Source organism: Argentina anserina, chromosome 5 (assembly GCF_933775445.1).
Source record: "Argentina anserina chromosome 5, drPotAnse1.1, whole genome shotgun sequence".
Classification (NCBI taxonomy): Eukaryota; Viridiplantae; Streptophyta; class Magnoliopsida; order Rosales; family Rosaceae; genus Argentina; species Argentina anserina.
In genome coordinates this window covers 493,843-506,353 of record NC_065876.1, presented here as the reverse complement: position 1 = coordinate 506,353, position 12,511 = coordinate 493,843, and the positions used below count along the sequence as shown (strand labels likewise).

General features: G+C 36.8%; 1 protein-coding gene across 1 annotated transcript; it reads right to left on the bottom strand.

The window, feature by feature from the left end:
• Nucleotides 1-9,654: 9,654 nt before the first annotated feature.
• LOC126793428 (glutamine synthetase cytosolic isozyme) lies at nt 9,655-12,086 on the bottom strand. The gene is made up of 9 exons (XM_050519945.1): nt 11,887-12,086; nt 11,697-11,736; nt 11,500-11,603; nt 11,309-11,357; nt 11,113-11,219; nt 10,928-11,015; nt 10,654-10,782; nt 10,239-10,565; nt 9,655-10,134 (listed from the first exon to the last, which is right to left on the bottom strand). Exons 1-9 carry the CDS (start codon nt 11,958-11,960, stop codon nt 9,982-9,984), a joined length of 1,071 nt encoding a protein of 356 aa, XP_050375902.1. The 5' UTR covers nt 11,961-12,086; the 3' UTR covers nt 9,655-9,981.
• Nucleotides 12,087-12,511: the final 425 nt, after the last annotated feature.

The window sequence follows — 12,511 nt, the reverse complement described above, 5'->3', positions numbered from 1 at the left end:
AAAGGAATAGACATACATGCGTGTATGACCGGACCTCTCTCTTCTCGCACGTCTTGAAGCTGTTTCAAGCTGTCTGTGCTAGCTTGCGGCTGGTATACACAATTGGAAACCTTCTGTTGTTGCGAAGGAAGGAAATTTTCAAAGGTCAAGGGGGCCTGCATTTTGTATCTGTGTTAACCCTAATTCGGCATCTCACAGTTCATGAACTTACTGAATCTAAATTGTTCATGAACTTGATTAGATATCTGGATTATTTGCATAGGATCGGTAGATATATAGCATTATACAAGTCGATCATTAAAAACATAATTACATAATTAATTTGCTTGTCTGGTTAAATTAGTCTATATATTATAAAAGAAAAATGAAAAAATGTTTGTTCACACACTCATGAAAGCAAAAACGGAAATTAGACTATCGACACTTGTCAAAGTAGGTTTATCGTCCTCATCAATACCCATGAATTTGTTCATATGACGCATAGTACGTCTTACCAAACAATCAGCAAACTTCATTTCATAACACATCATATAGCTAGCTAGTCGATTTGATCACGTACACATATACAGCTAAATCCAATTCCATTTCTATTGCGCATGAAACAGGAAACGAATCCTAACTCGGTTATGCCATCAAATAAATGTCTTCACTAGTCGATCATATTAGTCAAATGTTTCGCAAATTCTCATAATTTAATAGTTAATTTCAGGTGCAATATTATTTGTATGTGTGAATATCTGATAATCTTTTCTCAGAAACTGCAATTGGTATGACCACGTACAGAAGAATTAGCACATTTTTGGGCACGTTAAAAATAAGGTGCATAATATATATGTGAGAATAGAAATTGTAGGAGTTGAGTTTGATTCCTTTCAACTTTGAACACATGCAATTATGCAAAGACGCATCTAGCGCTACATTGCTCCACTAATTGTTTCATTTTGTTAACTATATTATATATATTGTCTCTATTTACCCTACGCATGCATGATGAGATGAAGACCTTTGCAGTTTATAATCTCTAATTAGTTAGGGACTAAACTAGGGGACCAACGATCCATGTGGTCTGTACGTTTCTAATAGTAAACTGAAATTGAAACTGATCCTATATGTCACCACCTTTGAGCAAAAATCAACTTCCTCCGATCCACACATATTTTATCCTAATTTCTACTAGTGGAGGAGAAGGGGTACTGGGGTACTATGTAGGCACCCTTATATAGGGTACGAGCCAGGATTTGACTTATGAGAATTTACAGAACTTGAGATTGGGCAGCTTGATTTACGGACACTAAGGCTGGATTGATCAATGCGATTTGCCCGTTGTAATTTAATATGCAGGTAAGCAGGTTTAGAGCTTAACTAGCTAGTTAAGCTAGTAAATGCATGTGTAAACCCGCTCAAAAACGTATAAATGACGTTGTTATAATATTCACGTATATATGCGCGTCAACGTACTTGTTTTTCTTTTGATAGTTTAAACGAAAAGTTAAGCATCAAGCTTGTTGATGGAACTATGAATCGAGCAATTCCGTCAATACAAAATTTAATATATATATATATATGGACCTAAACTTCCCTGGTTTGAATTCATCAAATCCGGTTTATTATCTCATTTTCTTTTAATTCTTTTTGGCAACCACTGCAAGGTAATGTAGTAGATATTGCTTAGGTGGGTGTGCTCCCCAACTTAGATTCGATTCACGAAACTATCAAAAGGGGAGGTCTCCCCTGCCAGATTAGTCCTTGGGCCTAGGAAACATTTGGGATACCATGACAATCAGTCCAAAAAAAAATCTTTTTGGCCAAACCAGAAGGGATGATTGAGAAGTTTAATCAGGCTTAATTATTTTCTGGAAGTCACAAGCAACTTTTACTAAAATCACAAAAAGAACACGATTTTTAGTCAATTATAATTTTGAGAGTAGCTACCATAAGTTCAAATTAAAACAACTTTTAAGTAAGCGATGTGGTGTTTCTCGACTGATTATCACCATACGTACCAAGTTTAGCTCAAAATAATCAATTATTCTTTTAGTAATCACCAGAGGTGGATCCATGATTTCAATTTTATCTAGGCTAATTTTTTTTTGCCAATGTTGTTTTTGGTGTTTACTTGATGATCAAAATTCAAAAATGATATATCAATACAATATTAAACCCTATTTTCTAAAAAGATAGAAACTAAAAAAAAAACGGAGAAAACGGATGGGTGAAGAAAACAAGAAGCCGTAGAAGGTAATAAATGTTGTGTTAGCATTTTTCCTACTAGGGAGGAAAAGAAAAGGTAGAATTATGGGGTTCGAACCCAGGACTCGGTGGAGACTCTCAATTATATGTCAAGAAAACCAACTGAGCTAACAGAAATAATTTCAGTAAATATACAAAGAAAATATATATCTCAAATTCTCTCAGGGCTACCGCCCAAATCGCCCACTGAATAAGTCCGTCCCGGTAATCAGTACTACTACTTTCGGGAAGGGACCGCATAGACAGCATACAATGCTCCAGTGGGGGATTAATTATTTGCCAAATATGTGGTGCTCGATAAGTTATTTCTTTCACAAGTAAAAGAGATAATTCACAGGCTTATGCCTATATAAATAGAAATATTTCTATATGACCTCCGAATTGATTCAATTACAGACTTACAGGGCACTAATTAACTTGGTAATCGGTCGTTGTGATTTAGATAACTATCTACTTTGCATGCACTGATTGATGCACGGTACGTGCGTCCATGGGACTAACTGATTCAGAACTCATAAGTCAGATTCCAGTTGAAGATTTTCCTCAACCCAGTCGACGCGCGCCACGTATATCTCAGACTAAAGCTATAGCTCATATCGAAATTACGTAAAGTTGATTGGTAATAGATGGACGAGTGATCGAGGAAGTAGCTAGAGACTCGGAAAGATAACGATGGAGCAAGTTGTAGGAGAAATGTGCAAGCACAGCTAGTTCAACCTTTGTAAAAGATGGAGCCATGGAGATGCAGCTTTTGTATTGTGTCCAAATCAACGACGTCCCAACTTGTCCCACAGAACATGCATTTAAGTAGCTTCTCCAATATGTTTACGTACGCAATGAGCTAGTTAGGGTTACTCTCACTCTCTCTCGTGTATGATGTTTTTTTTTATTTTATCAAATCTCATGTATGATGTTAAGGACTTTGGATTACATTTTACAATCCAACTTTATGTGGCTTTCGCTTCTTGTCATTATCTCTTATTGTCTTCTTTTTTCTTCACGTTGTTTATGGGCCAGGAGGAGATCGAAGAATTGTACAAATAGAGTTTGTTAAACTTTCCTTTTATTCATCTATACAAATAATACAATAGTAGAAGAGTTGAACCGATTCTCTAATGGGCCATGTTCCCCATTAAGTTTATGAGCCCAATGTTGACCTGTAATAAAGGGTCCAGCCATGTTACCATGGTTTAGAGTCGAGGCCCTAAATCAATTACGTATTCAATTCACAACTCAAAATTTATCGGTCTTCTGCTTCTTCCATCTTTTTATCTCTCTTTTTTTTGTTTTTTTCTAGAGAACTCCATTTTATGGGGACTAGCTAGCAACCAAAGCACAAAAGCCGGCAACATCACAACTCTAACCGGCCGGCCAAGCAAGTAGGCCCTAAAAGTCTGCTGCATCATATACGTACTTGAAACGGTTCAACCTAAGAGACGCCAAAGTCCCAAACAGACTAATTATGTCGCAGTACTAATTCTTCAAATTGCTTAAGAACATCTTTGGGAGCTTGGTTTTTCACATTTTGCAATCAGGTTGTTGGCGTCAATTAGGTCATTGGCAACGCCAACAGCCATGCTTAGATAGGTAACTATAAAAACGAGTTGGAAAGTAACAATGGGAATGGAAAACTGTTCCATTTCTTACACATGATAACAATTACTTTCCTGATGGAGGGGAACAAAAAGGGGGGAAAATGGTTCGATTCAAAATCCAATGGAATCACTTGTCTATCTTATTTTCTTGCATTTATTACTCACAACCTATTATTTTATTACATTATTTAATAACTTTGTTGATGAATTTCTATATGTTACCAAACACCACAATGTAAAATATTGTGAAAATTTTATTTCCCTTCTCTTCCCCTTCCCACTGGAAATACCAAAGAATTACTTTATTTTCCGCAAACTAAACAAGGCCTTATGCTCATTTGATTTTCGTTTGAATTTGACAATCACCATCCGGCATTTCAAATATTTCACCAGAAAAACTTCATATTCTATATAAGGGTAGACCTATGTACGTCACTGCAAATGAAAACGATCACCTAACATCTTCAATTCTGCAAGAATAATTCTCACGTCAAGTTTTTGGATATGGATCACCCTAAATTGCTTTCTACCTACTGTGAAGAAAACATTACCTGGGTTCCTCAATAGTCAATAGTTCAGGATAATCGAATATTACTTATGTACACATACACATCATCTATAAGGTTTAGGGCTAACGATGCAGTGTAAACTTGGCATTATTGTGAGGTCTTTTCTTAGCTTAAAAGTTCCTGATCGATTCGCATGGGAGAATTAATTGTACATTTGTACAAACTGGAGACATAATGATGTTACATGCAAATCTAAAAATTTGGAATAACAAAATGATTAATTGATAGTTTCTCAAATCATCATGACTTGCATAAGAACCCTTATTTATTCAAAAAAAATCAGAAAATTAAAATAGCTAGATAGAAAATGCTTCCATGGTAAGTTGGTAACTGGCTGTTTGGCCATATTTCAACTTCATTATGCGTAAGTAACGTAACACGTACATCATGAACATCTATCATGTTTAATCAATATTTTTTTTCGCTGTGGGGCTAAGTATACTAATGCGATAGGACACCTCAACCCCATGAACATATAGTAGCTTGATAAACTTCAATCTTACTCCAAGTAGTAGTAAGAACAAGAAGAAAATCTTTTCATATGTCACGTAAATTAATCAATCAATTATAGATATCAACCACGTCTTCTAAGATGGGCACGTGTCAACATCTTGAGTTCATAGAAGAAAATGATCATTGCGTGATGGATGTATAATGACCCCCACGTGGCACAATTTTCATTTTGACGATTACGATTGCCGGCTGCCTTGATAACCCAACTTAACCGACTCAACCTACCCAAAGGCCACGTCGATATTTCACGTTGCCGTGAAATGAATAACGTGTATGCCACAAGGACCGATACAATTTGACGTTTTTATCGTAGAATAAACGGAGATGGCCGGAGCCGAGTGTTGAAGCGTGGCCGTTGAACGTTGACTTGACTGACTCATCGTTGCAACAAAACTAGGCTTGACTCATTGCAACGTTTTCTTCTTATAAAGATATTCTAGAGGTTAATCTTCACGAACAAAAACCATGGGCAAATAGCTGGTAATTTAACACAACTTTGATATCTATTTTATTGCTAATAAATTGACAAACTTAAGCACCAGTCAAATTATAGAATCTATTGCCATTAAAAGAAGGTTTGGTGCTCATTTGGTAAACCTCTAGGTACCATAATCTTGAGTTTTGACCATTAAATATGCATTCTCATCCTCCTATACTCCAATGTTCACACTTAGGACATACCAAAATCCCTAAAAGGAAATGAGCCGCTACACCCAATACTTTGCACCACAAAAATAAAATTGAAAAATATTTTAGCGTCATAATATGATGTCAAATCTAGTGTTATAATTCTACGTGGCATACCACATCACTATTCTACGATAGTAATTAAAATATTATAAAATTACATTTTTAAATAAAAGACAATCATGTTTTTGTAAATAATTTAATTTTTATTATTTATTTATTAAAGATGAGTTCATCAATAACTAATTACAAGAACAAAAGAATTTTACCAAAATTTTTTCATCTAATTGAATTAATCAATTATCTTTGTATTTGTGTATCCTCTTAATTAAGAATCTTACCAAAAAAATCTCATTTTTCTATAAGTATATATGTCAAGAAAATTTTCAAATTTAATTAATGACTTTTTCAGTTTCTAAATTTTATTTACATTTATGAATTATATTAATGACTACAATTACCATATATTCTCTATCGAATTATTAATTAGATTACAAAAATATGAAAAAAATCTCTAATAAAATTATTTAGGGTACGCGTCTATGTTTTAATTAGATGAATTTAATTTTGAAAATATTTTTCACGCACATATATATCAAGCATATTTTTGTAAATATTAAAATTTTAATTACATTTTAGAAGCATTATCGTAATGAAAATAATAATAATAAAAAAAGAACCACAAAAATATAATTGTTATAATAATCTAGAGCCGTTAGATTACCAAAAATATTATTGTCTTTTTATTTAAAAATAATATTAAATAATTATTTTAATTACTGACATAGCAAGTTTGCAGTGCATACTAGATTATGACGCTACCATATTGTGGCGCCATATAGCAGTGCTCAATAAGATTTTCCATTGATTGGGTGTAGATATGATGGGATCCTAATCATAAATTTGATTGCAACATGTCATAATTTGGGTTGCCATCCCTATCGGTGAACCAACAAATTTAGATATGAGGATTTAATGCGAAGATTACGAAGATAAAAGATTAAAAGCAAATTCTAGTGTAAGATTAGCTAGCAAGAACTTGATCATTCCGTATGATGTATAATTAGCTCAAATAGGAAGATTTTGATATTGAAATCAAGTGGTTTGTGTTGTGTGATTATGATTGGGAAAGGGGTACATAGGAAAAAAAACTTGAAATTTCAACAAGGTCCAAAAGGGTCGACTCGGTCTCAAGCTGATCCGAAGGTAGATCTTTTCCCACCAAACTTCTCTCTTCCCTTGCGTCTCAGACTCCTCTATATAAACACACGTAAGTCCTGTTTTTAAAAAAACACACGTAAGTCCCAACTCCCAACATCCCTTAGGATTTACATTCAATCATCTATACATATACACAGATCGAGATACGTATATACTAGACAGAGGACAGAAGAACAGGGTTTAGCTAGATCAAGAGATCGAGAGCATATAATCTTATGAAGATGGAGAAGAGAAACAGCAACAACAAGAAGGACGTGGAAGGGTTCGATGATATGAGCGTTCCAGTTCATAACCAAGTGAGGAAGATCAAGCAAGAATCGGAGAAGGTCATAGACTGGTTACCGGGAAAGCCGGAGATGAGACCTGTGCTCAGGGAGATCACTGATACGACAACCAGGCAGCTCTCTCGATCTCCTTTGGGGATTTCTCGCAGGCCAATCTCTGTCGGCGACTCCTAGGAGAGAAAGGGAGACAGCCATGGATATCTGGGAACTGTGAGAGAGGGTTTGGGAGTTTTAGAAATCTTTCTTATCTTTATAGTATTGCGAACCAGAGGGTTTGTGTTCTTGTTTTTTTTTTGTTCCTAGATCTTCTGGTTGTTGTCTTGAATACTAGCTTCCTCTGTTCCCCAGTCTTTGTATATAATATATGCTATGGTAGTTTTGCTCCTTTTGGAATATGGTACTTCTGGTCTTGACTCTTGGAATCAAAGATCGAAATCTTTTATTGTACTTTTGGTAATATCATCTTGTCTGAACCAGAGAAATTCATTCTTAGTGTAATCCAACGTGTTTGGTCATATGATCAATGAGAAAGATTACACCAAAACTAGTGATCGATAATGAAAATTCTCTAGCTCCTATAAATATTCGATTGAAGAATCAAATTACAAACTCACGTGTCGCCTACATGTTATGTTTCAAAATCATCAAATTGATGAATGGTTATAATCCCCCTCGACGAAAAGTTGCTTACTTTCTATGTATGGTGATGCCCTAGACTCATGTGTAATGTTCTGGTTGTATTCCCGGAAGATGCATGTTTTTGGACGTTCACGATTGCTGTTTTTTCTCAAAGACAGAGAAAGATAAGTTGGCAAACGTGAAATGAAAACGTTAGCCAAAAACAAAAGGCAAACGTTGCTGTGAGATGAGTGTTTTGGAATCCAGTCATGGTTGTTGCTATTATAATTGAGGAAAAGAGTGTCTGTTTCTGTAATCGAAATCAAGTAATCCATTTCGTACGATGTGGGATATGAGAGATTGAGAAAATGATGGCTGCAAAAGAAGACGATGGTTTCATCCAATATTGATTACAAAACCAGGATATATCCTTTTAGTTCTCTCTATTAGTTTTCGTGATTGAATTAGAAACCTAAACCCATTACGTACAAATGTACACTGTTTTCCACTCCATCAGAGGAGGACCACGGTCGTTGTAATTTATCTTGAACCATTACCGCCTAGTGCAAATGAAAAGAAAATTCTTAAACAAAGGGAGAAAGCTAGATGGGTACTGCAAAGCTGCTGATGGTGCTGCGGCCTCTGCCATGCATTTACATGTAGGCATGTTGTAGCATTAGGACACTTAAAACGCAACTTGGCCACCTGCAACTACAAATCGATCAGGTCGTGAAGGCTGCTCATATTTCTATCTTTGATGTCTGATCTTATTCCAACTTGGCTTTATTCTCTAAGGAAGTGAAGGCTGCTGGTGTGGATGTTCTGCAAAGATCGTCATCCATAAAAGTTAGTAATTCAATTCCGAGCTTCACTATTATGGTCAAACAATTGGAAGCCAGAATTTTTTAATCCCTAACTCATCTGATCTAAAGTTGGCAGATTTTGGTACGTTTGCGGTTGGGACTGAATTGAATATGTAAACTAGTTAGACGACGAAATTGTACCGAGTGCAACTCCCAACGTCTGCCCAAAATTAAGCAGCTTCCTTTGGACGTTAGCCGCAATTTCCTCATCTTCAGACTATAGGTCAAGAGATAACGCCCGACCTAGAAGAAATTGAAGATAACATTTTATGTCACATGCACCACGTCCATATCCACTTTCTGAGCAGAAGATATCAGTGATATGACACTGGCGATAACCTTTTGCACCAGATGCTGATTATGCTATCAGTGCTACTAGTGGCATGGGTTAGTGTTGGTGACTGTGGCTTGAGAATTACGGCGTCATTTGGAACAGCTGCTGGCTAGCTATTATTACTTGTGCAAATTGAGGCGACAGAGTCCCCTCCTCTACGGCTTTCCCCAAAAATCAGGATACTCCGCATGATAAGCTCATCAAGTTGATAACAGATCAGTGTAGTTAGTGCTCGGACCACATTAAGCATCACAGTTTGTGCTGCCATTAATTTCGTTTTCGGGAACAAACGAAATTGCTCTGGTTTCTGGGACCAATTTCCGCAGCAAATAATTCTTGACTGGCTGGCTGTGTGTGATATAGTACCAGTCACAGTCATCATCTTCCCCATGGATTCTGACTGATCCGCACCACATGCATTGAAACGCAATGCTGCTGCACACCGCCCCTCTTGTCATCTTTCAGCCTACAATTTTCCCTACGCTTTTCATTTTCATGATATTACCTGGAACTGTGTCTTCTGTTCTTATTTGAGCGATACCCATACATTTTCACATGTATATCATATACTGCTCATCAATATGAAATATGTACATATTGTTTTTGTTACTAAATTAAATTTTGAAAGTGTGATCGATGCATTGCTCTCGTAAGAAGGTTTACAGGTTCAAAGTTGATGGGTGGGGGCTGTAAATTTCTGGTACATTATCAAACAACATGTCATAAATGAGGTAATTCATGGTAATAAAAATTTCGCTGTCATATTTTTTATTAATGATATCCGATGCCAGAGAATTTCTACAACCACAAAAGGGTTACTGTATCACTGAAACAAAGATCACTCTGCTACTAATGCAGGGATACTCTGTTTTACAGGGCCGACTCAGCTATGCTACTAAGAAAGAAGAGCAATTTATTCAGACAATTGATATCTAAATAGTAACCACATAAATCCACAACCATGAGATAATGTTCAGCTGTTCGATAGAGAGGGCAGACAAGTCATTGTTCCACTAATAATGGCTATGGGTTGGTAATGTTATTCTTCTATGGTTTCCAGAGAACTGTAGTTTCAGCAATCATGGAGGTGACAACATAAGGATCCATGTTAGAAGCTGGCCTCCGGTCCTCAAAATAGCCCTTTCCTTCTCTCTCGGTGTCCCTCCCAACTCTTATCGAAGCTCCACGGTTCGCCACACCCTGTCAAAACAAAATAAATTTGCAATATAGTAAATAGTAACCGACATCCAATATGTGTTGTTCTTCTTCACAATCTTTGATGTGTTAAATTGTTTACTACTTACCCATAAGAATGTGTCAATGTCTGCTGTTTCATGTCGTCCAGTGAGACGGCGCTCATTGCCTTCGCCATAAGCGGCAATGTGTTCCTTGTGCTTCAATCCAAGCTTCTCAATTGCCTTCTTGATCACTTCATAGCCTCCCTCCTTTCTCATCGACTTGGTGCTGAAATTAGTATGAGCACCAGCACCGTTCCAGTCACCCGGAATTGGTTTCGGATCAAACGAGACCACCACTCCAGCTATCTCAGTGATCCTCTCCAAAATGTAACGCGCTGCCCATAACTGATCTCCGGCAGCAATGCCAACTGTAGGTCCAACTTGGAATTCCCACTACAAAACACAAGCAACATTGTTCATAGATATACAGAGGCAAAAACAGTTGTCGCAACCACACATGCAAAGGAGTTTGGTTGTTTACCTGACCGGGCATAACTTCACCATTGATGCCGCTGATGTCGATGCCAGCATAAAGACAAGCTTTGTAGTGAGAATTTACAATGTCACGGCCAAAGGCCTTATCAGCACCAATACCACAGTAGTAAGGTCCCTGTTGAACAAAAAATACAAAAACAAAATCTCTGTCCGTTACATTATATGCTTGCTTAATCGATTACAGCTGATATATGATGACAATAATAACACAGTTGGTCCATAGTTTCTTAAAAGGTGAATGTAATGTTTTGATCTGTGACCTGAGCACCAGGAAATCCACCCAGAGGCCACCCAATTGGCCATTGTACATCCTTCTGCAACAGAGTATACTCTTGCTCTAAGCCATACCTGTATAAACATTAGCAAGCAGACATTTCATATTTTACATCAGAATTGACTCTCCAAGACTTTAAACCAAAAGTTGAAAATTTTAGAACCAAATTACCAGGGTTCTTCAGCAACAACATCAGGATGGCTGAAGATCTTTGCAGCCTTAGACCTGTTGTTAGTTGGAATTGGCTCACCAGCTGGTGTGTAAGCATCACATATAACCTATATATAATTACAATCACAGTTAATAAACACCTAATGGTTAATAAAAAGTGTCGAGCAAACAAAGTGAAATGGAAAGTGAAACTTACAAGGATGTTGTTTCCTCTCCTAAATGGGTCCCTAAAGATTGCTTGTGGGCTAATTTTGAACACCAACAGATGAACAGAATCCATATATCATTAAAAAGATAGAACAAAAAAAATTAAAGAAACTTGGATTTTCTCACAAAAAAAAAAAGGAAACTTGGAATTCTTGAAGAACAGAGAGAAATAGAGCATACTATAGGATGACTTCACTGTCTTCGCCAGGAGCTTGGCCAGTGCTAGAACCATCATAGTTCCATTTGGGCAGTTTTGAAGGATCACTTACTGGTCCAGGAAGGGTCTGCATCATACAAAGAGCAAAAACAATCAATCTGATTATCTTATTCTTCTTAAATAAATCAGAAAAATAATAAAAGAGATAAACGCAAATTACCCTGGCTTTGCTTCTAACATCCATACCAGATCCTCCAACCCTGTTATATGATTGATTACATAAAGCAGAAACACATGAGAACAAACAACAGAACGAGAAAATATCACAACCATTTTACAAGAAAAACAAAAATCTTGATTCGTGTATGATCGATATAATACTAGGTAGTCGGAAATCAAAGAAAGCTGACCATATGTACTCGGCGATAATTTTGTCAGTGATATCGCAGAGGTTGAGGTTGATAAGATCAGTGAGCAAAGACATTTTCAGAGAAAAGCAAAACAAGAAGAGGAAGGGTGAAAGCTAGGATGATAGAGGAGCTTGAAGGCCTTCGTTGGCTCTCTGGTTTGGGGGTTTGATAAGCTAGTGTGAATATTTATACAAGTTCATCGCATTTTATGGGAAGAGTCCAAACCGTGGAAGTAAGATACGAGCTAGCTAGTGATTAAAGTTTGAGTTGTACTCTTGTACTTTTTCCCTTAGTGCGGTCTTGCTGTTTCATATTCCAATTTGATTTGGCTATTTTGTTTTCACAGAACGGTGAAACTTAATTGGCAAGAGGTGATGGTATCCGACACGGTTTTGTTGCTCACCAGAAGGTATAATACAGAGAACAGTAGTCACAACACTTGTAAGTTGTAGCTAAACGCTGCATTTTCTTTAAACCAACGGCAGCTGTCGCTTGCTGCTCACCAGAAACAACCCACCTCGACACATATTCATGCAGATTACTGTAACTTCGTGCTGATGTTATTACCGACTTAGCAGATTACCATCTGATATTTTTGTTTGAGGGGTTTCGTTTGCGATTTTCT